The following is a 27,818-nucleotide window of genomic DNA, read 5'->3' as shown; positions in this document are numbered from 1 at the left end:
CAATGGGGGTGACTGAGGGGCAGGAAGCACAGACTGCACGGCATGTGGACAGGCAGGGCCACGTGCACGCTGCAGGCACCCACAGATATATCTCAGCTGCCTTTGAGCACTTGTGGCACCGTCCCCTCAGTGCGGTCTGCATATAGATAGTTCATGACTGAGACTCTCCCTGCCCCAAGACCTTCAACTTAAAACCTCCATTGCCATATCCTGCCTGAGTCTCAGATGTATCATCTCACCCCAGAGGGAGCAGAGACCGGGAGCCTGAGGACAACCAACCTACTGACCTCCTGTGAAACATTTTGGGGGGAACAGGGCAGAGGATTCCGGTGGGAGGAGAATGGATGCTGTTAAAACTGGTACGATCTGGGTCTCCATCAGGGCCAGCGCTGTGTGTCAGAGGAGAATTAACCAAAGAAATGGGGAAAATGAAAGAATACCTGCAATCACAGCCAGAGTTAAATGGAGAGCTAGCTCTCCCTAAGACAGCTGGGAGCAAATTTGTCATAGCTAATTGACTACTCAAGCCTATTCTTAGTTTATATGATAGATATTAATGGTGCACTAAATACAAAGGAAGATATTACAGAATTTGATCAGTTGGTGCATGACCTCTTGATAACTATTCTGCACATCAAAGAGGTAATGTTTCCAGTATGACAAAAAGCTAGTACCGTTGTGGACAAGACATAAAACATTTCTTCCCATCCCTAATTCCAATATCTAATTAAGGAAGTAGCAAAATATGAGAGAAATTGTTCAAGAGAGACTATGAAATTGTATTACAGAATATACACACTTTAGAAGGAAGGAAGGACCCTGAAAACCTAACATCCTTTTGTTGCATCTTCTAGAAAAGTACTAAAAAGGCATTTTAAAATATAGTCTGGAGAGAGCTCTCTGGTGAGTGTTTCTCAGTTCTCATTCTTAGCAGAGTCCTCAAAAATCCAAAGCTTTTTGACCACAAAGATGTTACATTAGCATGAGTGGGAGAAATCCATTTCTACGAGAACATCTGAGAATCTTTTTCCTCAAGCACCATCAGGGATATCAGTTTTCAAAGAGTAAAGCAATTTCTTGCCCCACAGCTGGTTAGAAGGCATATATAAAAATGCAAAGGGATCTCAACAATGTCAGTCTAAGTGAGTTAAGTGTAAAATAACTCTCTACGGAATGATGTAAACTGCATAAGAAGTGATCTCCGATACCACTGGCCTCTCCTCATCTCCTTCAGCTTATTTCTGCAAGTAGAAGTAGTAGAGAATGAAGAAAAAAAGTACAGAAGTCTAAAATTATCCCAGTTACATGTAAAACATGAGTATTAATTTTAAAATATAAAAAGCTTTTTATGATCACATCAACCATGTATTACTCCTCCATTTTTTAAATTAAAAATTTACTAATTTCTCCTCTTGGAGAAAACAACCGCTGCCTTCTTAAACTATTTAAAACCCTGAACAGATGTAGAGCTTGCATCATTGCAACCACACACAGAAATACTTCCACAGCGTAAGAAGAAAAATATAGTCTTCATTGCTTAATTCTAAGAAAAAAAAATCTTTTGGTGTAGTGCCAATTTATGGTCTGTGGTGCTGAATTCTTTCTAAAACATCCATCAGAAGTACCCAGCTCAATAGGAAGAGGCACAAACTTTTCACTATTTAATTGATACCAGGTTAAATGCAAAATTCATTTGGATTTCAGCTAAATGTGGTAGCAGAGCTTAATAGATGCTGGCTCCGTCTATTTTAGGACCGAGGGACACTTCCCATTTAGGAGGTCTGAAGATTCATGGTGGGCACAATGCAGATCTGTTGTGGGATAAAACTCCAGTGTGCTTCATCCTCTGCCTACATTGTGGTTTCCAAGCAAAGGAAACTTTCCATACAGACCCAAGGGGCAGTCAGAGAGAGCTTCAGAAAGTCCTCTAGATGACTGTGCATACTACAAATGACATCTCTCCAATGTACAGCCATAGGCTGCAGAGTATCCAATGTAAGAGACTGATTCATCACCTGTGGTTTCAAAATATAAAATGTCATTGCTTATCATTTGAGACTTGTTGACATGAAGTTTGGAAAAAAAGTCCTGTAAAAAAGAGTGGATTAAGATTCAGATATACACTTGAAATTTGTTCTCAAATGCTTGTTTTCCTCATTTTAAAATGAAACTAACTTATGAGAAGATGCTCATTCAACAATACTTCAAAATAATAGCCAACCAGAATATGCAAATCCCACCCTCTCCCACCTAAAAGGGATCACACCTCAATGAGAAAAAATTTCTTTATCTTTGGAATCAGAAGACCTGCTGCCTAAACAGTCACTTACATAGTTGTTAGCAGATGATGTACGTGTGTCTTGGTCAATTTGTCATTGCCCCAAATGATAAACTGTTCTAAAATTAAGAGAATGTGCTCTCTCTCTGGCTGTAATTTTAGAAAACAGGAAAGTATCTAGTGGTAGGAAGTGTTACTGGGAAGTTACCACAGCAGTGCTGTATTTGGCTGTCTACATCATTTTTTATTTTCCCTTCCTTAAGGGAATGTTTGCTAGACTAAATACAATTTCATGTATTTCTGTTGTTTGGGCTATGAAAAGGATACTGTCATCTGATACATGGGAATGGAATAGAAGGTATTAAAGTGCTTTCTGGGGTCTTCCAGGATAAGCATTCTGGTTCAGTTAAAAAAATAAAAAAAAAGTGAATGGGAATTTTGATAAAATATAACACTTATGAAAATGGTATATTGATATTTAATAGGGGTAAGGGGAAATAGAGAACAGAAGAAACAGATGCGACATTTCTTCACATATTGCAAAGGTAGAGAAGAAGGAATCTACCAAGATTAAAATCAGCTCTAAATATGACCTGTTCGCTGTAGCAGTTTAATAACCAATGGAATTTTTTCTGGTCTCGCTGGTTTTTATTTCTTCTGTTTAGTTTTATGTATTTGCATTTTATTCGGTTTGGTCAACAAATTAGATTGGTCAATCTCCCTTAATGTTCAGAGACATCTGGAAATGTCTGCAATTGATAAAGAAATAACTCCTGCTACCAAAATCACATTGGGATATGTCATGTCCAATTTACATTTTCATCTCAGGTAATATTTCATTCTTTTATTTTAGAAATCTTTCTTATGATAGTGAACTACAATAGCTCTGAAATCTTCTAAAATTCTGTGATAATTTAACATTACGGGTTAGAATAAATTGCCTGCACTTTCCTTCCCCTACTACCTCTTTGCTAAACTGCACCCATACATAGTTGACTGTGTCCTTCCACTACAACCGGCCAATCCACAGGGAAGGCAATTCATTTTTATACCTTCTCATGCAGCATCACTTACTGCAATGCTATTGCAAGTCTGAAACTGGTAGCTAGAGACAGACCATGACATGCTATCACCTGTTCAAAGCAACTAAAGGAGCTCCGATATATGCAGAATTGCTGTGATATCCCAGCCCTGAATGTTTCAATTTTGGATGTGAAATGATACAATTAAGGGTCACAGCTGCACCCTGAATTCCTGTTTTCACAGCCTCTGTACAGTATTGGCCTGTCCACTCTGTTTTGCATTGGCACAATATGATAACATATTCTAAAATGAGGTTTTTTTGTCCAAGAAACAGACATCTCATACCTGAAACAGTTCTATAAATAAATTATTCTAGTAACAACATAGTTAAGTGAAGAGCAAGATGATACCAAGTTCTAAATATAGGAATAAGTTCTAAATACAGAAATAACTATATTGAAGTCCAATTGATCTGTACATAAGGGAATAAGTGAACAACTTTGTTAATGTCCATAAGTAAATTAAACTTTTCAGGAAATTTCTAGGTCCTTTTGATCACACACTGCTACCAAAACTAGCAGAATAGATTCTTTGTTCATAACAAGCTTCCTAAAAAATAACACGAATAAGAAACTGATTTAATGACATACAAATTTTGGCAGCTCTGCTAAGAGGCATTTCTCTGCAGAAGAAACTATAGTGTGTGCATCCCAGCCAACCCCCAAGGTGCTGGTGGGCACCGGAGCCCATCAGCCGCACGCGGGCAGAGAGGTGGGTGAGCCGGCCTGAGTCAACATGAAGCATGGCAAGGGGCAAGGGGCAGCGGGAGAAACCACCTGGTGTGGCAACAGCATCAGGAACACATTGTCAGTACTGGGGATCAGACCACAGCTCTGCGGAGCCAGCGGGACACTGGTCCCTCCCCCCCCCACCCCCATTCTGGGAGCTTGCAGGGCTGCAATGTTCATGTGGTGGCAACATTTGGTAGAGCAGCAGGTGAATGACCCACAGGAACAGGCACAGCAGAGTGACCAGAGGCCACAACAGACAAAACTAGAGGAAAAGATGGAGTTTAAAAGGTCTCCAAATTAAGTAGAGGATTTGTGTTTAACTGTCAGCCTACGTCATTATATAAATAATTTCTTTTCAAACCACATTAACATTTTTGTGTTCCTTCTGCAGTTCCTCCAGTATTATTCCTTGGATCACAGACAAGCATTTGATTAAAGTATCTACCCAAGCAAAAGGTGGCAAATCATCTCACCTATGATGGAGACACATCCAAGCGGAGCGACAAGGGCAGCAGGGGCAAATCCGTAGGCTGTGAAAATCCCCACCTCTCCAAGTCCCAGCAGGATAATCCCACACCACCATAATTTGCTTGTGTAGTAGGGCTTTGGATCTGTCTGGCAAGCCAGTCGCAGATGAGCGCATTTCTAGGAAATTAATTATTGGGAACAGACATGAAAAGAAAGACTTCCTTTGTGTTCTCATGCATAACAAAAGTGGGGTAATTAAGAGGGCTGACAAATTCAAATTCCAGGTGCGTCAAGGTTTTATTTTTAAATATGCCTTTAGCTTGATGTTGCAGACATACTGCTTTGTGTAAACCTAAGGCTGCTTCAGCTTTCATATGTGCTTTTATAGCCTTGCTTTAAATGACTGAAAAACTAAACCTCTGAATAAACCAGTAAAGTATTAAGTGAATATACAGTATCCCCAGCTATCACTGCAGTCCTCTGCTCTTCTGTCAAAGCATGGCTGTTTCAGACAAACCTAATTTCACAGGTTGCTTCAGGAGCTGTGCTGTGAATCTGGAAACACTCAGAGGCGATGATAGGACAAGATCAGAAGTACAGCAACAAACCAGGAGAAGGTGACCAGACAGTACAGTGTTCCTGCTCCCTGGTGCATGTTCTAGCCAGAAAACAAATTTCAAAATGAAAAAGCCAGCACGTATCCACAGTTGTTGTGGGGAGGACTCTAAATTCACTAGGTAGAACTTAGGTTTTGGACACAATCACCTGTTTGACCTTAGAAGATCTCAGGTAAAGCATTATTTTCAGAAGCAAAACCAGTGATACTTGTGTCGACTGTTACATGGAGAAGGTGCTATTTACATGTTGTAATTGTTTTCTCTCCTATACTTCAAGAACCTGTATATAACAGGATAATTTGATCACATTGGTCTTCTAAAACAGAGTCCAGGCTGTCAGCATCAGGAAGATGTCATTACTGAGAGAGATGCAACATTCAGGGGCAGGTTTAGCTCCGTTGATTAAAGCATGGTGCTGCTATTGCCAAGGTCATGGGTTCAACCCCCATATGGGGCTATGTTGAGGGTTGGACTAGATGATCTCCAGAGGTCCCTTTCAACCCTACTATTCTATGATTCTATGTCTCAGAATGATTCTATGATTCACCATGTTAGTTCTGTAGAATATAATTTCCGTTGTCATAATCCCTCATCAGTCCCTCTGCGCAGGGAAAAAGGTCAAAAAAGCTGGAAACCAAGTGATGTAGCCATCAAAGTATAAATGGCTATAAAATATACTTTTTTCTTCCACCACCTGATATTTGATTTTGGATGTGCTCCTGCAAAGCCTCAGGGAAATTGCAAATCCTTGTACTTTCACTCTACTCCACAGGCCAGACAATAACGTCTGTGATGTACCAGCCTCAGTCGCTCCTCTTGTGGAGAGGATGAAGCATATATTGCAGCTTCAGGCTAATGGCATGTGCTCAAGAGATGAAGTCTTGAGAATTTTAGCCTTTCATAGAGAAAGTGAACGTGAGAAAAATCAAACTTCCGTCAGCCACAGGCCAGTATTCAGTAACATTCAGGATTTTGCATGTTCCATTTTTATAAACAAAAAAGCAACAAAAATCTAATCAAAATTAATATTAAATAAAATTGTTAAATCAATAATCCTAGCTTCTGCTGAAAACTAATTAAAACAAATTCTTAACTGAGACCTGAGCTCCAGTTTCTCTCCCAAATTCACACAGCAAAATTGTGGTTGAAAAGACATATGATGAACTTTAGAGGGTGAGCTCAGCAGCTCCCCTACAGCCTTCTTTTTCCGGAGGCCTGTGTCCTCAGTATAGTACTGTGTACAGATGGTATTTGAGGTGGAGGCTTGTGTTGCAGCTGAAACATTGCAAATAGTGGTCTTTTTTAGCTGATAGCTAGCTAGAAGGAAGATAGGGAGAACAACTGCATAGTGGAAAGAGGCGAGAGCAATAAAATCTGGCCTGTCCATTTGATTTTAATATGAAAATAAATCTTGAAATTGAAAGAAGGTAATTATTCATTTTTTTATATGATATCTATTTCGTTACTAAAGGGAGAAAAAGCAACTTAGAGGATAAATAAAAGCTCCAGCTGAAACTGTGGAAGGGTAATGCAGAGATACTGGGTTTTCCTTAACAACATAGTAGCATTTAAAAGCTGAAAGAGAGTTTAAATCCAGTAAATATTATTAACAATTTCAAGCTAATTAACGCTCAGTTTTCATGCCTCAGTACATCTCCATGCAAAGCAGCCACTTCGGCACTCGGTGCCCTCAGCAGAAAAAAGACAGTGTCTAAATTACCTTCTCATTATGTGCTAGACTGAATTTCTACTTTGTCAGCCAAAGTTTTTTCCATTGAAACAGAACCTCTCCTGCTCTTGTTGCCTTCAGCAACTAGTCACAGATCAGCACTAATATTGGAGAGGCAGAAATGATTTCAATTTGCATGCCATCTCTGGCTGAACGTTTTTTTTTTTTTTTTTCTGGGGCACTCTCTAACCAGAGATATTAAAGATAGAAAGGGATTGTTGAAGATGATTCCAGTTTTAATAAAAGGGATTATTATATATGAAAGATTTCATATTCCATACCTTTCTGTTTCTTCCTTTAAAGAAAGAGCAAAGGGTAGTTTTATATAAAAGAGCTACTAAACTCATATAAAATTCAAGTTAGTAAAAATATTTTTTCTATACAATCAACACAAAAAAGTCTTCCCTGCTCTAAGAATTTGTATTAGAAGACATAAAAATACCATGAACTCTACAAGACTATAATGAATTATTTAACTTTTTACCAAATATGTTTTCTAATTATTAATACAGAAATGATTTTTTAAATTTCATCCTACAAACCCTTGCCATAATTGTAAGGTCAGCACCTCCCACTGCTTGTATGATTTAAAATAGTGTTTATTGACATCATTTATCTTACTTGCTCAAGGAAAATGAAGTCATTCAAAATTGTTCTAGTGCCCACTACTGCAAGCAACTTCTGTGCATTTATTTACATTAATTACTTTATTAAGCAGCTCTTATGAATTTGTGGTCAATTCCATTTTAGATTTCCACACAATAAGGCAAGTTCACATGACTTCCAGCAGGACCATAAGCAGGTCACAGCTGGCATTTGCTTATGATGAATTGCAAGGAGAAGTAGTAGTTATGAATTTTTATTGTTGCCAAAGGGGAATCACAGCACAGATCAGGTTCAGAGCTACCACTCTGCTAAAAAATTGAGGAAGACACTAGTTGAAGAAAAAGAGAGAACATTTATCAAGTGCAACAGAAATTGTAGTTTGAACTTCACTATAAAAACAAGCTATAACATAAAGTACTTGCTAAACACAAATGACTTAAAATAAAAAGAAGTAAATTCATACCTGTATATTCAAAGATACACTAATCAAAAAATTTCCAGCAGCAGCCAGTAAAACTCCCAAGAGCTGAGTCTACAAGATCAAAAAACAAAGAAATTAAAAAATTCTTCTTATATGTTCATGGAGAACAATAAAACCATGGTCTCCTGATAACACATTATAACAAAATCAAAAACAAATGATTGCAATTTTCAGTCACTAAGTTCATGCTACACTGAGTAAACATATCTCTGCACAATTGAAAATAAAAATAATTAAGCTGGTACGTTTTGCCTAGAACTTGAGCAGAAAACATCTGGGAGTGGAAAGGGCAGCCCAGAGCAGAAGCTGGTTTTGCTATTCATCAGTAGAACACATTTTTACATCTCACAAAAAAAAAAAACTAGGTAGTTTTCAGTTGAACACTACACACATGCATTATTATTGTTCAAAAAGACCCGTTTCATTATACAATCCAGAAGGAAAATCAACAGCATTCGAAGCATTCATACTGAAACACAATTATTTTATGTGTTAACATATCTCCTATTTGACAGAGCAGCCAGAAACACAGGTCTCCTGATAGCTTCTTTAATGCATTGTATTATTTCACCAAATTCTTTTCTAATCAGCCTGTCTAATTTTCTGTAAGATTTGCAAATTTTCTGTGAAGCTGAGAAATTAAAAACAAAGCAGGAGCCATTATTTTGGAAAGTAGCCCTTTAAAGATGCCGTTTCAGCAAGCTTAAATACCAGGTACACAGCAAAGTTCCCTGCCTAGATTCAATGTGTTTGTATGTTGTCCTACGTATATTTGAGTATGATTCCTACCCATCCAAGGCCACATGCCATGGCAAGCCCCAGTAGCCTGCAGAGAAAGAAAAGACTCAACTAGAGTTGGGAGAATATGCAAATCGTCTTGGACCAACCTATCTCTCCCCAGCGGTTTGTGCAGGCAAGAAGAGCTAGAGCTGATCCCTGGGTAGTGTCAACCAAGCAGCTGGACAAACACATACTATCAGTGGGTTTCTATAAACAAAGTCATGCTAACATAACTCAGCATGAATATTGCTCACAAGCTGTAAAGCATCCAAGCAGGCTCAGTGCTCACGGCCTCAGCTTATATGGCTCTTCTTCAGTGAGGTCCCTGGCACCTTACAAAGAGGAAGTACCTACCAGCAGCAGAGATTGTTGCACCTCAGCATTTGTTGAGAGGCGGTACCTGGTTCTTTAGGCCGCTGGAGATGACAATAGGATCTCTTATTGTTCCTAGATAATTCTCAGACTAGGAAAGAGTATCCTCAAAACTGTGAAGAAACAATAGCCTTATTGCAAAAGATCTAACAATTTATCATATTTCTTATTTAAAAGCACTTCTTTTTAGTGCTGAATCCAAAAGTCTTCAGCCACATGTATTTCTGCAATGGCTTAGACCCAGAAGGAAAATAAAACGAGATATGCTGGTGATCAGAGGGCTCGAGCACCTGCCCTATGAGGAATGTCTGCGAGAGCTGGGCCTGTTTAGCCTGGGGAAGAGAAGACTGAGGGGGGATCTGATCAATGTGTACAAGTACCTGAAGGGAGGGTGTCAAGGGGATGGGGACAAACTCTTTTCAGTTGTCCCGTGTGACAGGACAAGAGGCAATGGGCAGAAACTGAACCACAGCAAGTTCCACCTGAACATGAGGGGGAATTTCTTCACTGTGAGTGACAGAGCACTGGACCAGGTTGCCCAGAGAGGTTGTGGAGTCTCCTTCTCTGGAGATATTCAAGGCCCGCCTGGATGCAACCCTGTCTAACATGCTCTTGGTGACCCTGCTTGAGCAGGGAGGTTGGATTAGATGATCTCCAGAGGTCCCTTCCAACCTTACTGATTCTATAATTCTATGACAGACTTGCTTGACAGACTGCTAGGTGTCACCAAGACCTGACTGATGGGTACAAGAGAGGATGCAGAGAGGCGAAGGCAGGTGATGAGAGGGCTCCCCTTTGCTCACACACCCTCTTTGCCCATATAGCACCAGTGCCACAGCCTAGCTACAAGCAATCATTGAATGAGAAGTTTTATTCTGTTTTGCCTGTACCCTCTGGCACCCGGCCAATGAATGGCCTTCCCATCTTACATGCTCTCTCCCTTAGACCAGTTTCCTCCTGTCCCAGAGGATACTCCAGTAGCACATCCCAGGGTCTCACTCACAGCATGTTTTCCATGCTCATGGAACACCTCTAACTTGGAGCAATGGGGAGCATGAGACAAGCCATTTCTGCACACTTAGAAGTCTCTGGTAAGCACAGGGACTGTTACAGGTACATAAGTTGCCTTGCGACCTCCTTATATGCTGAAGAAATGCTATGAAATGGCCCCACATGTTTGGCCACTCATGAGCAGTGAGGATGGGTTCTCCTTTCTGAGGCCCTGATGCCTTGGTGCTACACCTTTTGTAGAGTTTGATCACTTGGCAGGTAAATTTTTTTTTTTTTTTTTTTTTTTTGCACACATGGCAACTTCAATATATCTGTAGTTTAACCAAAATTGCTTTCCTGCTCCCAAAGACTTGTTCTTTTTAAATGAAATGTGCCTTTGAGTGGAAAAGTGGCCTTATCAGCTTTGTCATGAAGGATGTAAGAAAAAAGAAACAGCAGGGAATAGAGAACAGGAACCACCATCTCATATACTCCATCATTTTATTGCTGCTCATAAGTAATTTTGTTACATTCACACAACCCCTAGCAGAAATCTCAGGCTCTCTGTGACTTTTTCTTTGCAGCATCTGACCATGCCCTTATGACTGAGTCTCTAGATAACCCCTTCAAGCTCCTTAATCCCAGCTCTCCGTCCTGAGTTATAGACACTGTGCAGGACTCAGGAGGCAACCAGAATCCCAGGGAGGAAACACATGTCAGTCTCAAGCCAGACAGCCCACAATGGCTCTCCATCCAACTTTCAAGCTACTTTTGGTAGCTTGAAGCACATCGTTCATTCAGTATAAAATGGTTGAGGCAGCAGCTAACTAATTCCTGGGAACAATCAGTCGTCCTCATCTATAGCTGTCAATTCAGAGGGGTGGAAATGGGTAGGGTCACCACCTTGATCTGCATGGGGCAGGTAGGTAGAGCAATATCCCTACCTACAGTCTTAAATTAATTCAGTTATTGAAGAGGCAGGCATAAGGCACTTCACCAGATTCCCTGCCATAGGAATGACCGTGATGGTCAATAATAGTTCCCAGAAGAGTCTCTTTCTTTTGAGGTAACACCTGCATGCAGCTGGTGGAAAAAAAATAAAACTGTGTGTTCACTATATCACCCCAAAACATTTGCAAAATCCCATTCATGCGTGGGTACCTATGACAACTTGAGTATCTACCTCCAGCAGATTGTGAGCTGAATGCCCCCTTTACAGCTATACATACCGTTCCAATAGGGACTCCAGCAGGAAGTCTTCCAATGCCATAGATCATTGGTGGCCTCTCTGGAATCAACTGCTTTCATATCTTGCATGCTTGCTGTATTAGGTACATGTGAGTCTGGCTCAGATATCTTTGTGGTGCACCTCTACAAGTTTTCTAATCTGATAATCTGAATCGGAACAATCTCCCATAAATCATTGTTCTTTTTACAAGTTAAAGAAAGTAGCTTAAAAATCGCATCTGCTCAGCTGTCATTTCATCTTCTGCGAAATACTGGCATATGTGACCTATTTACTGCAGCTACAATTTGCTCAGCTAATGGACTGGGAGAGCCACATACCAGCCTTTGCAATGCCAGGCAGCTTCATACAGCTTTAGAGTATGCTTCTACTGAGGAGAAGGCCTTCAAAACATGCAGTAACAGCAAGGAAACCCAGCCCATGGCATGTAGCTCAGAATTATTTGGGTCTTACCACGGCCCAGCCAAGCCTCAGAGTTGAAACGCCAACCCCTTTTCCAGGGCAAAAGGCCACCAACCCACAATTCAGCAGCAAAGGTCATCACGAGCTGCGATGCTCTTCAGAATAACCGGCAATAACCCAGACAATACTTACAATGAATTTACCTGCTGAAACAGCCAGCTGGCAAAATATACGTCCATGCCTCTGACACTTCCCACAGCAGATGCCACGTGCTTCGCTCAGGAGCCTGAGGTGTGGGACTGGCAAAATCACACTTGCATTGCTTTGCTGCGGCCATGCAAATTTGTTTAAAAGCCATTCCCCACGTCAGGGAGCTTGGAAGGCCAGGGGCATCCTGTGGCCAGGCGCTGGTACTGGCAGGGACTCCCAAAAAGGCAGATCAGGTCCTGGCCACGAGAGCATGTCCCAACACCCCGAGGGAGGAGGGTCCCAGGGGGCATCAAACATCACCACAGGACTGGGGCCAGGGCCAGTGTGGGTGTTGTGGGGCCCATGGCTGGGCAGGGGCAGGACGGTGGCAGAGCTGTAGTCAGCAGCGCTGTGGCATCACGGGGCAGTGACTGACGGCCCCGGGCTGAGCTGAGCTGAGTCTGGGACCTGACAGGAGGAGGTCAGGGGCTGGCAGGGACAGGGAATGCTGGGAGCACCCTCGGGGTCCAGACAAACGAGTGTTTAGGTGTGGAAATGACAATCCCTCGAGTTTAACTTCAGCAACCCAGTATGTGTATGATCAAGGCAAATTCATAGTGACAGTTTGGACTCAAAACTTACCCTTATTGCTCAGGTCATCTTATCGTAATGACCACATGTTTCACCTGAGCATTGCTGTTGGCATATATACTGCATTGATTGCTCTGGACTGACATGTGTTAATGAGCTCTGGTTAATATGGTGCTAGCACTATACTTTTAAATTCAGGGCTGGACAGAGTCCTAACGATTAAAAGCAGAGTACAACGCACTAAGAAGGTCAAATATCACATGGATCTATGCAGGGAGATGAGATGAAAGTACCGTAACACCATGCAACTGTAGTATGGCAAACTTCTCTTGTACAAGTTCATACTCAGGCACAAGAATGTTAAAGAAACAGAAGGAAGCCAAAAGGCAGGAAAGAGGAAAAATAAATTGAAAGCTTCACAAGTCAAAGTCCACCTTAAACCAGCAGGCATTTTCTAATGTACAAGAGCTATAACACACAGTAGTGCTCAAAGCAGGAGAGAAAAAGTGAGGTACCATATCTCAGACTAGTAAAATCATACATGAATGAAAGATGACCCACAACACAACATAGATTACCTATCAAACTAAAATAGTTGATGTATTTCCCTGAAGGCTACAAGGATCCTTCTGTTCCTGTCTTATGATGCAGAAGACTTCATGTGTGCTGCATCTGCCCTTCGACATCCTTCAGAGGCTAGAAGAGTGGTGCAGCCAGTTTTATAAATAATAAACATGATGTTCTCTGAACGCAGAGTTTCCAGTTGTGATATTATTAACAACACTACAGGACTTCCCACAAGCAAGACTGAGGCAACCTCCATGAACTAACTCAGCTGCAGACACAATTTCAGAGCCATGGCACTCCTTCAGATAATTAAGTACTTCTACAGCAGAAAGTTTGAAATATTCAAGCTATTGGCAGAACATGCAAATCCATTTGTCTCCAAAACATGTGTTTAAACCTCCAGGCTACTTTGTTAGACCCTAGATTTCAAGGGAGATGTTCCCTCAGGTTTTCATTGACCCCAAGGCTCACCACAGAATCATCCTGCCCTAAGCTTTCCAGAAGGAAATTTGATTCCTACACCTTAATTTGGTTTCAGATAAGCTATGAAAGTCATTTGCCAGCTTTACAGCTTCTTCTAGACAGTCTCTGAGTGCACAGACCACAGGTGGAGGTAGTGGATCAGTGGACACTTTCCTCAGTGGCAAAGCCAGTCTAAGGAAAGCCTTCCCTGACCTCCTCTTCCCTGGTTCCCACTCCCCACTGTCTCATTTGCATTAAACAACTATTTGTGAGGCCAGCAAGGCACTGTTCCAAGTTTAAAATAAACCTCCCAAAATATACACCATTAGCATTATGTTCTTTATAAGCCACCTGCCAATGTTTAACATCGAAAGAGGATTAAAATTCACAAGCCACAGTGAGGGTTTTAAAACGGTGACCCCACACTGTTTGCCCGTGATGAGGGTGGTCAAGGGGACGTGACCATACACACGGCTGCCTGAGGCAACTGTGCTCCAGAAGCCCCAGACTCATCTTGGTGCGGTGAAAGCTGCAGCTGGCGAGGGAATGGGTTGCTATGCCCAGAGCATGGACCCTCTGCAGCTGGCCAGCGTCCCCCTATCCTGGCTGCATGAGGCTCTTGGACAAGCCCATGTTGAGGGCAAGGAAAGTTTGAGCCGTTATTCAGAGTGCCCCCATTTGCCTAGTGAGATGGCAACATACTGCTATCAAAATAAATAAGTGACAGCAGGCTATATTGCTGCTCACTATCCTGCTTCAGGCACTCACACAGGACCTGACGTTTATTTACCCTAAAACCTTTTCACATCACTCTGGCAATGTTTTAAAAGAGCCTTTTGCATGCAAGGTCTCTTTTTATTGTCTAAGTAAGAGGCTTATGGTAAATGAGAACCAGGCTCAAATGTAAACCCTTGGCACTAATTCTGATAAATTTACCCCTGCAGACTAAAATCTGCATCAGAAACTTAGTTACACAGTGAGATACAATTTACACATCCTGCATGTATGTTTTCTTAATGCACACTGAACTGCAGCTTTGCCAGGACTGTGAAATGAAAACTTAGAAAGATTAACTTATTTGCATTAAAAAAAGGTATATGGCCATTATTTATGGAAACTTTCTACTGCTGTAAGTTAAACTGATGAATAGAAAAAAATGCTTCTAATATATGCTGTCAGCTCACTTATCAAAAGTAGTTAAACTGTTCCTCCTGTTTTTCTATATTTCTGCATTTCTTTGCAATCTAAAAGTGTTTTTAACAAATACAATAATATATACTGCTTCAAAAACTACAGTTAGTTTCCAGTAATTAGAATTTTGCCAGATAACTATGGATCTTACAAGAAAACAATCTTTGGGGGGGAAAAAATGCCTCCTAGAACTTTCAAATCCTGAGTTAACTCTGAAATAAAGGGAATTCAGAGTCCTTAACAAAAAACATATTTTTGAAAAAGACACCACGTGGAATTAGGAGAGGCTTATCATTTAGCTATTATTATTTATAGAGCTCTAGCAGTACTCAGTGCTTTAAAGACATATAAAGAAAACAAGGTCCTTGTTTCAGTGGTTTTTCATAGTGCAATTTGTATATTCATACAGTTCAGGCCCACATGAAGCACTGAAGAAGACCTGAAATAATAGTGAAAGAGCAATTATCAGTGTTGGAACATGCAACGAAAATACATTGTGACATAAAAGACAAAGGACATTGTTCAATACACAAGAAGGAAAGAATTAAAACATTTGGCACCGTGTGTGTTAGGAACAGAAGGAGAGAGGAGAACTTGGTAACAAACTCAGGGTAAATTTGAATGGAGACGGGATGGTTACCAGGTTGGTTACAAATGACTAGGTCGGATTCCAAATCATGGCTGATAAAGTGCCAAATTTACAAATATTACAGCCTTGCTTTTACCAGCTTTTATATCTCATTAGCTCATAGATTTAGAATATACCTTTTGTTCTGGAAAAGAGACAAACTATACAGGCTGGAAGAAGAACATAATAAGGTATAAAATGTGTGTGGGAACTTGCGAAGATATAGAAACCACAGCAGTGGGCCCCTTCTATTCAGCCCAATGCTTTAAATTATTTTCGTGAGATCTTATTTATATTTATCAGTCTCTGATTACTTTATGGAATGTCTATAATGGGTACCAAACTGAGATGAAGAATATGGGTTGTAAAATGTACTAAAGTAACTTTTGATATGCTCTCCAAGGTCATATATAAATGTATCTACTTACTGTAATGTTGACAAGGATTATGAATAATTTTTTTTTCCTTTTCAAAGAGTTACAGCCAAACCTCCCATCTCTTAAATTTCCTTTTCTTCTATTCAGAAATCAAATCTCAGAATTAGAAATAAATGGGAGAACGGGGAAGGAGACCACATTGTTACACTGTTTCTCAAGTGACTACCCTGGGATATTTTGCTGCACAATCACAGCGCATTTCATGTTTTTAACACTGTCTGTTAGCTTACAAATAAAAACCTTTCCAATGAGTGTATAACAGAAGATCTAAAAATTGTGATCATGGTTGATAACATCTTAATAGAAAGATTTTCTCAAGGACCGTCACATTAAATCTCTATGGCAGCTACAGCAATTACATACCCAGAAAAGCAACAATAGGATTTTTAAACATTTGCCAGTCTCCCTCAGGAGAAACAAGGAGGCAAGCCAGCATCGCCTGACCAGCGCTGACTCACGAGAGCGCCAGTCTGCTCAGCGGTCCTCCTCTAAAGCCACCTGGGAGCAGCCGTTCTGCCTGCTCCAGTTTGACCCCATCTGGTTCCAGGTGTATGAGCTGGACCCCTAAAAGCCTATGAATATTAACTCTCAGAAGCTGTAGCCTGGCTCACGCTCAGAGGGGCTGCACTGCTCCTCTCTCAGCTTCATGTGGCTCCCTGACACCTAAATCGAGAGCCAGGGAGAGAGCAGGTCCCACCACTGAGGAGATATGGGGCTCATGGGGAGCTGGACCGCCCCACATCTGGCTGCAGGAGACAACGCTAGCTCAGCCCACGGCCAGAACCATCGGCAAGCTCAAAGACAGCTATTTGAACAACAGTGAATTATGCTGTTAAATGTTACGTTGGGTTGTAGGACAAGGCTCAGAGCACTGTTGGAGAGATGGCTGGGCCTGCGTGAACACACAAACATGCCTCTAAACAAAACATGCCTAGCTCATTCCCTTTTGTTGTTGCAGTAAAAGCCTTTCTGGAGTATAAATGAGCTATTTCAAATTCCACTTAACTCAGATACACAAAGCCCTGACAGTAATGTAGCCAACTCAATACATTATTTACCAAATCCTGAAAGAACTTCTACATAAAAGTCTCTCTTTATAAGCCGAGAGGAGCAGAGAAATGACATGCCTTTTCCAGCATGCGCTTCTCGTGCACCGCTTTCCAGTGAAGGAAGGCTTGTTTCCCATCTAGTCTCTAACTAACCCTTCCTTCAATGTGCACAAAAACCCTTCCCCACGTCACAACCCCAGCAAACATGCAGCAGCCCAGTTGTCAAACCTTACTGCCACATACACAGGCCAGTGGTAAGTGTCAGCTGGAACTGAGAAGACTTCCAAGCTTGTGACATTTCAGAACAGCTTCTAACAGGAGTAACAACAGGGGAGGGACAAAAAGAAAAAAAAAGAAAAAAGAAAATCCAACTTCATTTAGGATGAAGCTTGATTCCTCAGTGAAAAGAATTATGATTATATGATAAGGGAAGGAGCAGCCCAAAGGCCCTTCCAGTCAGCTGTTCCAACAGAGCAAGGGTGTTGTATATTAGTTTCTTGCTTTCCTTCCTGCACCTCATGGACTTGGCCCTCCCAGCTTCATTTCCACAGAAAACATTAATCAATTATAGACAGTTTGTAATGCAAAAAAAATGACTGGACTCCAAAAGGCAGAACTTCTGATTAGCAACATTATTCATTTTGATATAAACAACTGTTAGATTACTAGTGATAATGTTAAAAACATAAGGTCTTACACTGAACTATTCACACAGATATACGTGGATGCACACACAAACAGACAGATGCCTCTTAATTCACAAATGCTACTGGGCCAAAACTTTAAGATGCAAATTTGATGATCATGAGCTGATCAGCCAATAAATTCTTCAGAGAAATTATAGGTTCTTGTACTGTAACTTGTATGCAAAATTTTTGCCAGGATCTGAGATAGAGGCAATGGCCTTGTTTTTTTCTTGCATCTTCCTGTGACACATTACACTTGTGCTTTTTGATCTTTTATTACAAACTGTGACCTGTTAGTGTGAAGTATTGTGAAGTTCGATGGGAGTGTTGACACACAGAATAGGTGTCTAGTTCACAGGAATCCAGATCATCTATTACAGAGTTGCCTTCCACTGCAGTAATCAGTTTAGCTGGATAATTCATTCTAGGTCCCTTTTTTACCATTCATGTTCTTTGCTGCACTTAAATCAAACAAAGAAATAACAAGTATTTTTTCCCCCCAGTTTTAAGTATTACTGATCTTTCAGCAAGTATAGCTTTCATGAGCTCTCCAAACATAGAATATGTTGGCTTTCTTCTGGAACATAAATCTTGGTAGGAGATGTAACAGTTACAGACCTTCTGCCTGACAAGGAGTATTATACAGCCAGGTGCTGTGAAGATAAATTCTCTCTACTCTCTTTTAGGAAAGAAAATAATGAATGGGAATTGAGCACCCTGTTACTAAGTTATATGCTATCATGTTTATGGTCTCGTAAGCCACATGCTCCTCTTCAATTTGTCCTAGTAAACCCTGATCCATGGTCAAGAGATGCAGCTAGCATCCTGATCAGATGAAAGCTGCTATTCTTTGCTTGACTGAGCCTTCTGCAGACACTACAAGCTTTGCTGTCTGTCATCCGGAATTGATGACCGAGTCATTGCCACTTGATAACACATACACTGAATGATAATGTTCACATTGCCTCAGGCACTTCAGGGAGCAACAGATTGTCACAGAAAGAGAGAAAAACAAAGCACAGAGATGAATGTCATTAGAAGTCAATAAATATGACAGCCTAGTAACAACAAGTCTAAAACAGAAGATGAAAAAAAACCTTAAAGAAACAAAAAAAGAAAGAAAAATATTAAGAGCAATTCAGAGTCACAAAGCAAATTAAATGGAATCAGGATCAATTTACTCCCAAGAAGAAACACAAAAATGTTAAACTGCTTTTAATTGGCACTATGTATTAGGGGACATGTCTTTTATGTAAACAAAGGCCATATTTTGGTTTGATTTTCATGATAACCTCCTTCCAATGGAGGTATCTTTGACCGTTAAAGGCTTCAAGTGCAATCCATATCAGCTGGCAAAATGACTTTGTTTTGAGCAGGAGAACAGTTACATCATCAGACATGTTAGCTTAGACCCTGGTGCAGATTTTAGCTCTCATGGAGCTGATTCAGTTCAAGATGATTAAATGTCAGCAAGAGTTAGGTTAGTCTACAAGAGGATATTTACTTCTATGTTACTACTTTACCTCAGCCAGCACGAAGCAGCCATGTTCAAAGAGCCAGCGCTTACTTCACTGTGAGTCATTGTTTTCACATGTAGAGGAATTTCCTCCAAATCTTGCACTTAACACTGTGGGTCAGTATCCCGTAGTCCTCTGCATCACAGGGCTGTTTTTGTATCATAAGGATACAAAGGGGAATATAGCCAGCAAGTCACTTCACGCTTCATCCAAGAGTTAAGCTTCAAAAATCTTGGGATTTCTCTTTATCACAATTCCAAAATCTCATCATTTACTCTTTAAGGGCAAAATGGTGTATATCACCAAACAAGAGCAAAGCTTCTAGTCTAGATGATGTAAATAAGCTATACATATTATGGAGGAGAATGGAGTTACACTGGTATAACCTCACTTTAAGCAGTGCACATTTGCCTGCTTAGATATTGATTATTTACTTTTGAGTGTACTCCTCTCCAAGTATCACTGCCACATATCTTTACATTTATGCTCCAGGCCTGGCGTTGATTCGCGCACCAACTGGCTGCCTTCTGAAGCTTCTGGTGGTATGTTTCAAAGTCCAGATTAGTCACAGAATGGAAAGCATACCTCCCAACTGTTCACATTAACAAATGTTATTCTTCTGGGACAATCTGTGGTGACATTATACACATGAACATAACACTTTATTCATGTCACCAAAACTCCGAATGGAATGATCACAGCCTTAGCTTAGTCCAAGGTCTCTCCTGGCCCTTATGACTGAAGTGCATGTTCTAGTGTGTTTCTAAAACCCTGCTTTTTGAACTTGCTCTAATTTATACTTGAGCCATCAGAATTCTTTTGATTTCTTCAAACAGGAGTTAATCAGATCCACTAGACTACTGGAGATGTGCAAGATAAAATTCAGATATCTTCTTTCAGATGTCCAAAAACAGCTTCCAGGGCATAGGAGGAGGAAGATCACACATCAGTTTCAAAGAGCAGTAGAAAAATACTTCTCCCCTGAAGCATCTAACCCCAAAGACAAAGATACACTGGTTCCTACACTTTGGATCACAAAATCATAAGAGACCATAAAGTCACAGGAGAGATTTTACGTGCAGGATAACTTTTATTTAAAAAAATAAGTAAGTGAGTATTTTCCAGTCAGCTTAGTTCGTTGAAATGCCTCAAGGAGTCAAATGAGTACTGGGACAAGCGAAACAGTAGAAGTACAGACTGAGGACAGGAGCAACACCACCCATTATGGTGGCACTTAATATCAACTCAGTCACCTCATGAAATCTCACTTGCAAACAGGTGTTTGCCTAAGCAGTAAGTCACCTTGTAACTCCCAGGCATGGCTGGGAGACACCAAAATCAACAGAGCAGCCATAGGCACTTTAAGTTTATAATTTACAGAGTAGTCTAGAGGGTGGAATATTTAATTAGGTTGTGAGATATTTATTCACACTCTCCTGAGCCTGTGCTACGTCCTCACCGCAAGGCTACAGGCCTGTCCTTCCTGTTGAAACTTCACCATTGTACAGGCAAGAATAAAAGAGGGATGAGACAAGGAGGAGAGCAGGGAATGTGTCCTTGGTTCCTAGAAGTCTGGAGACCCAGGCAGGACAGCGGAGCCCTGGTTCCAGTTTCTGCTGCCCTAGAGGGTTTCTATTTGAGATTTTTCCTGTACCCTAGTAATATGTAAGCCACTGCATCCAGAAAGTCCAGGTGTCTGGGACTAGAACCTCACCCTTCACACTGGCTGCCTTAACCCTCATAAAGTGGCTCCTACTTGCTTGCTGCCTTTCCAGCCCTGCATTGCTATCTCTCTTAGTTTGAAACACAAGACAGCTCTGCCAAAGAAATAATCTCCTCTATAACCCAGAGGTCAAAGACACATACTCCTCCTCCAGTTGTGCTGCATGGCTTGGTGCCTATCCACAGCAGAAGACTTGATGTCCCTGAGCAGACAGAGGGCCCAAAGCCCCACACCGAGCCATGCCCTCACTCCAGACGAGAGCAGGAGTTCAGACTTGCTGGTGTTTCCAGCTCAATGCCAACTAAGGGAAGAGAAGCACCCACTCTCCTCTGCTAGCCCTATAGTAAATCTAATCCTGCTGCTTTGAATCACTGTGCTGGTGTCAAGTGTCTATGTTTCAAGCACCACAATGGCTAAGAAGGATGTCTGAGACACTTTCTGAAAAAATACTATTTTAAAGCAGTCCACAGCAGAACTAATTTCTGCATTAGACAGAATATGTTAACATTTGTGCCTGAAGTTTCCTTGCTCTTCCTGCACCCCCCACTTCCTGACAAATTGAAAGATTTATAGTGCTTGTTACTGCCTAGAAATTTTCAAATTAACATTTGCAAACCTCTTAAACCAAATTAGCATAATTAAAAAGCCTCCATTTCACTCACTGTCGTATTAATCACTAAAAAAAAAACAAATGCAGAAGTCCTCAGAGAAACTCAAAACCAGACTCATTTTACTAAAACAGGAAGGAAAAAGACACTGAAAGCAGTCTGAGATTTAGAAAAAATAACCCATGGATAGTCAGGGGACAAGCTCTCGGCAGCCCCAGCATGGTGCAGGCAGTTGTTTCCCATGTGTTGGCTGTTCAGGAGAAGGCCACCAAGCTGATTCCCATCAAAATGAGTGGTGATTCATCAGCTAAAATAAAAGGGCTTTGCTCACCAGCTACTTTTAGCTGTCAGGCTAGAAAGCACTCGTTCAAGCAGCTCTGCCAGTAAGCCTGAGGAGACAAAAGTGCTCAGAAAAGTTGGAGGATGGAGCCTTCCATCGGTAGCATTTGCTTTGGGTCTATGTGCCTAGAGCCCAAAACCTGGAGCTGAGTCGGTTTGCTGCCCCCAAGGGCAGGCTATGCCTTCATAGAAGTTCAGGGACTTAGGGTAGTCATGGGTATGAACCAGACAAATGGGTCATTCCTCAGACTATCACAGGTCCTTGTGCTGCTTTCTCCACCACAATATCACTCTCAAACCAGCCATGCCATCTCTGTGTCCTCTATAGTAAGGTACACGGCTTACACCTACTCTGCTTACAGTGATGGGAAGAGTTGGGGAGGGGGAGGGAAAGCTGCATTTCCCTAAGGAATTTGAGTTACATTGATACAAATTTGCCTATGGTACATCACAAGGGAGGCAGGCTAGGAGTAAGGCTCTCCTACGATTATTTCCCTTATCTTTGTAATGAGTAAGTTACCACATAGCAGCTGATCTTTCTTTAACCTCGAGGCTGCAGTCTGCATAAACTGTATGCTAATTTCAATCCTCACGTCTGCAGGGACGACTGATGTTTGACACGGCAGAATGGATATAGGAAGGCTGTACAAAAGATGCGGATAGTCCTTTCTAACCTGTACTTTATTTTGCTTTCTCCTGTCAACTTCTTGCTCACACTACAGCTAATCAGAGTACAGCCTCCAGCAAATCAGACCTACAACTCTGGCAGAGTCTGAAAGATTGAGTAGAAAGCCGGCCCGGCTGACAGTCCTGCATTTACAATCCAGAGCAACACTTCCCCTTCTAGCAGAGCTTAATGAAACAGGCACTGAACAGTGGAGCTGATGCTGAATTCCCAACAGTGGCAACAACACTGGAAGAGCTTGTATCAGCACTGACAGCAACTGTTTGCAATGCTTTTTCATTATAAGCATTGTTTTTTTTTTAATGTAATATTTGGTTTTTGGATTCTCTATAATTGATTCAAAAAAGATGTTTTCTAAGACTGAACAAATATCCATTTCCCAACTTTTGATTTATCAGGGCTGAAATAATATACATTTCCCACCTAAGGAAACCCTATGCATTTTTGCCCTGTACACATCCAGTCCATACCATAAAGGAAGCTGAAATAGTCTGTCCTGTTGCAAAGAACAAGGAGGTTATACATGGTGAAGAAGAATTAATGTTTGCATACTCTTGTTTGTTTTCAGTGAATAATTTTGGAACAAGGAGCTAGGAGAGGGAGGATAACTTTTTGCTACAGTCTTTGCAAATGAGGAGAGCAGTAAAGGCATGCTTAGGGACTGCTCTACTATTAACCTGAAACAGTTAACATCTGCAGTCCATCAGGGAGCACGAAGAACCCTACAGATACCAGGAAAAGAACATTAAAAAAAAAAAAAAAAGAAAGAAAGAAAGAAAGAAAAAGAAAAAAAGAAAAGAAAAGAAAAGAAAAAACACTTGAAGTGGAAAAAAAAATGGAGATTTTGCACCATTTACCTTTCACACTTTAATAGTTTGTTAATATGTGGTGATCACTGCTTGCAGGGGAAAGCTGCCTTGCTTGGAAGGGCCATGCCACCCTTGTGGCTCCTACTCCCATTTCTGTGGACCCCTTGACTTGCTCTGGAGCTTTCACTGATGAAAATCTGTGGGATACGATGACCATTTTCTCTGGTAGTAGTGCCAGTTGAAGAGGTCTTCACTGTCTGCGAAGGTGCTTCTTCAGCTGAGGAAAATGGAGAAATAACCTTTTTCTCCATGGTGGCAGCTCCCTGTCCGCATGCACTGGGTCCCTCACAACCCAATGGCAGCAGCACCCCGTGGCAGCAGGAACACCACCAGGGACTGTGCTGCCACCAGAAGAAAGTGTGATCAAACTATGCCCTCACACTGCTGAGGCTTCTCGTCTATAGATGTTGCATGGCAGCATCGAGCCCTCTGCAAAGCAGGGTCAGCTGAAGCACTGAAGACTTTCAGCTTGACAGAATTAGCTAAAGCCTTCATTGTGGTGTTCTATCTAGATTTCACGTATACAGTAGGAGGCAGCATAGAAAGACCTCACAATGATGTGTTTAATCCTTGGGATTTCTCATTGCACCTGATAGTAGCCTCACACTGACCGCTGATTAGACCACATGAAGGATCAGGTTTCCTCACTGCACATAATCTCCACCTGCGCGAAAGGCCTGTGACAGACCATGATATATTGTCATGGAACACAAAGCCATAGATCTATTTGAAGGAGCTGTCAACATTTTAAACCTCAAGGATGTAACTGAAATGATTTATTGCCACAATTCATGAAATAAAACAATCTCTCGAGGTGAGTGTCTGGGCAGCCAGTAACAACTCTGAGTTTATTAAGAGACAGGCAAAGGAGGAAAAAGAAGCAGAAGTAAAATGAATTTCACCTTCTGGCTCAGCTTCCACACTTTAACAACCACACACAGTGACTATACACAACAACAGCCATGTGAAATACTGAGTTATGGAAGAATTATTACATCCGAGCCTTTATTGATTATTCCCACTGAGCTCTTTTCTCCTTCCCTGATACAAAGGCAAAACAAGAGTAATGCTGTAGTTACTAATCTCAACTAAACTTGCAAAATGTTTTTTGCCCATAAACAACCACACTGCAAATAAATAAACAACATTGAGAAGTGCCAAGGGAAATAAAAAAGGATTAAGCTGAAACAATTATATACACTTTCTGCTAAGCAGACCAGATCCACATGTGGTAGCTTCTTATGTTCATTACTCCAGCAGACCCAAAATATTACCGTAATATTAGTTTGTCAGGAAATGCTTCAGGTAACTAAGTGCATATTACATCAGATTTTACAACATCATTGAACACGTTCATGTCCCACAACACACAGCACGGGGCTCGGTCAGGGAAGGTTGTCAGAGTGCGGGATACTATTTTGCCAGATTTCAGATGTGCAGTTGCTCAAGCAGCATCAATCAAGCTAAATCCTCTGATGCCAAGGAGAGTCCTGCCTCCAGCCTTTGTCCCATGCCACACATTCCCCTGCTTCCTCACGCCAACAGCAAGCACCAATTAGCCTGATCAGAGAGCTGGCAGGAGAATAACCATGATAAACAATTGAAAGCAAATGTGATGCCAGCACGAGAAGGCATTACGATACACAACCATGTGGACACAGGCATTTTAACTCTTTCCAGTGAGCTCCCTGTTTAGAGATGTCCCTTAGGGCTTAGTCTAATATGGATTTCCTCCAACGCCCGTGTAAGATCTGTCAGACCCACATGGTTGTCTCAGGTGCCTAGGTGGCTATGGTCAGGCAGCTGAGCCAATGCCTAGCTGCTGTTCAAAGGAGAGCTCAGTCTTTCACCTCCTGATGGTTTATGGGACTAAAAAGACTGGAAAATACTCTCCTCAGAAGCAATTCCCCTCAGCTTTCCCAGGGTATTTCAAGGCAGATAAGAGCCAGTGCTAGTATCGTCTCTGGTAGATCTAGAATCTCCTCAAAACCAAACCAAGGAGAGGAAGAAAGGGCCTCAGGAAAAGGGGGAGGGAAAGAGCCTCTGTATGCAAACCTGAAACCATGCTGATCCTCTAACACAGCTAGGACAGTCCATTTTTCTGAAATGGAAGGAGAAAATGGTTTCTCATACTTCTAAAAAAGTAAAATGTGAAAATGAGGGTGCACAAAAGTACTTAACTCTTGGGAAAATGAAGGCTGATCTCAACATATGACCCATAGTTATGCATTACCTCCTCCAAAACCTCACTTGTACATGAAAATCAAAGCACAGAAAATCAAAGCCTTTCCTGCTGGTACCCAAGCAATGCCAAAAACCAGTTCAGGACTCCCCAGAAAACTACTAGACTTATAAAATAGCAGTTCTCACACAACCAACCCAAAAAGTACAGGAGCAGGACTGGGATGTTTTGCAAGCAAACCCCTGACTCCACTCTCGGGTGCAGATGGGTGTCCTCTGCGCCAAGGCTGCCCCTCCCCTCCCCTCTGCAGATCAGTGAGTGCTCCCAGCACCAAGGCCTGACTCCCAAGCCATGATACCCCTCTGGCCATGCCTCCCCTAAGAAAGCATGGCTCCGGCCCCCGGGAAGCTTCGCCACCAACCATGATCCAGCACGGGAGCAGCAGGAGTCCCCCCACCCAGGGAGGCCAGGGCAGCAATGCACAGTTTTCCCATCCTCTGAGAACAGGGACCTGAGAAATGCCTCCTTCCATCTGGATATCCACCCAGTAGTGGATGCAGAATCCAGAGGGGAAAGTTTTGGGGACCCTCCTGAGGTTATGACCTGCTCTGGGGCCATTTGCAGAAAGAGCAGTTAGTTGCAAGCCATTTTCTGCACAATTTATATCAATGTTTTGCATAAAAAAAGTGGTTTGCTTCTTGTGCAGCAAAAAAACAAGAATGTTGAGTATCCTCCAATGCTTCTAGCTGGTGAAACAAAAAGCAGGGAAGAGGTAAAGAGTTTAATCAGCCTCCAATTCTTTTTTATTGTTAGCAGATGCTTCTACTTGTTAGTTCGCGGAGGCCACTTCGGTTTCTGTTTTCCAGTCTCCCAAATACCAAATACACTGTCAGCACTGACAACGACGAAAACACCGATGACAAAAACCAGCAATGCTCTAGCACATGACAGGCCACTCTTTTCCCCCATTACTGCCCCAAAAGGGTTACTCGCTCTGGGGAGCGATGCTGGGGGCTCCCAGCATGGGAGGCCTGGGCTGAGCGACAGGGAAGCTGGCGAGGAAGAAGAGGGTATAAGCAGCAAAGGGGGCTCTTCAGAGAAGAGAAATGGAAATTTTGACACCCGCTCCATTCCTCTGCTGAGTCTGGATCCTGGTGCAGAGCTGTGGGGCTGGTGCTTACCTTGGCGGCGTGGTACCAGGGGCTGGAGAGGGGCCCGCTCCCAGCCCCCGGGCCCCCGAAGGTCACATTCACAGCGGCTGGCTCCCACGTGGGGAGGGCGCCCATCGCCCACCCTCAGGCCTCCGCCGGAGCAGGGCCACAGGGCTGGTGGGAGAGGTGGCCAGGAGGGAGGGCTCACTTTGGGAGTATTTGGGGCAAGAAGCATAGGAGAGGGAAGCAGGTTTTCCAGCAAGCTTTGCTGCTCCTTCCCCGGGCATTCAGGTGCCTTTTTTTTTTCCTTTCTGCCTTCCCCACGCCCCACCCTGCTCCGAAAGGGCAGCCTGGGAAGTTAACTCCTTCAAATCAGGGCCCAAATCTAATGGCCAAATTATTCATTCCTCCCTGCTCGGTTGCAAGAGTCGGTGGGGTGAGGGAGGGCCACAGTCGTGTAGTCATTCGCAGAAGTTCTTAGGTCTGTTATGTACCTTTTATTTGTAAGTGTTTCCTGCATAGTTTCTTCGCAGAGATTTCAGGCACTACGTTTGTTTCCATGCTGTGGCTTCATCCATTTGTTCTGTTAGTTTTGATTTAATCACTTAAGCTCTCCTGGGGAAAAAAACAACTGAAAAAAAAAATCCTTTAAAGGGAGCAAAACAATTGCTAGGGGCTAGTAAGGTAGGAACTTGGTAGAATTGCATGTGGGACAGAAATGGGTATCTAGAGAAATTATAGAGCAAAAATGAAGTCACTGCATCTTTGGGCTCAGGACAGGATAACTGCTTGTAGTTTAGACAGCTCATAAAAAACTGCAACTTAGAAGACGTCTCAATTTATTCTTAGATCAGCTGGACTTGAAAATGACCGAAGTCCTGACAATGTCTTTAGCAAATGAGGGTCAACAGGCAATTGTTCCACTGCCTGTGATAGCAGAGTTTTCTCTTGCCCTTATATATAGAAGAAAAGGGATTCATTGCTCATTTTCAGTGGTACTGGTGGTCCGGCCATCTGCAAGTTGCATCAAGAGAGAGAAGAAGGACAAGTCAGCCGGCAGGTGAGCAGGCTCAGGAGTGAACTTCCAGCAGACAAAAAGATATTGGGGCACATAGAGATAAGCTGACTGCAGAGAGAGAGAAGAGGATACGGCCCCTCAGT

At 42.1% G+C, this 27,818-nt stretch overlaps 1 protein-coding gene across 1 annotated transcript in view; it reads right to left on the bottom strand.

The window, feature by feature from the left end:
• Positions 1-26,792, bottom strand: part of NIPAL2 (NIPA like domain containing 2) — a 52,638-nt gene extending 25,846 nt beyond the window's left edge. Inside the window, exons 1-3 of the mRNA XM_062568552.1 lie at positions 26,688-26,792; positions 7,976-8,044; positions 4,566-4,737 (exon numbers count right to left, since the gene is read on the bottom strand). Coding sequence (XP_062424536.1) covers positions 4,566-4,737; positions 7,976-8,044; positions 26,688-26,792 — 346 coding nt within the window. The remainder of the gene's footprint in view (positions 1-4,565; positions 4,738-7,975; positions 8,045-26,687) is intronic.
• Between the last annotated feature and the right edge of the window lie 1,026 nt (positions 26,793-27,818).

This window comes from Rhea pennata, chromosome 2, assembly GCF_028389875.1.
Source record: "Rhea pennata isolate bPtePen1 chromosome 2, bPtePen1.pri, whole genome shotgun sequence".
NCBI classification, from domain to species: Eukaryota; Metazoa; Chordata; class Aves; order Rheiformes; family Rheidae; genus Rhea; species Rhea pennata.
The sequence above is the reverse complement of the archived record's forward strand: the minus strand, read 5'-3'. Positions and strand labels throughout refer to the sequence as shown.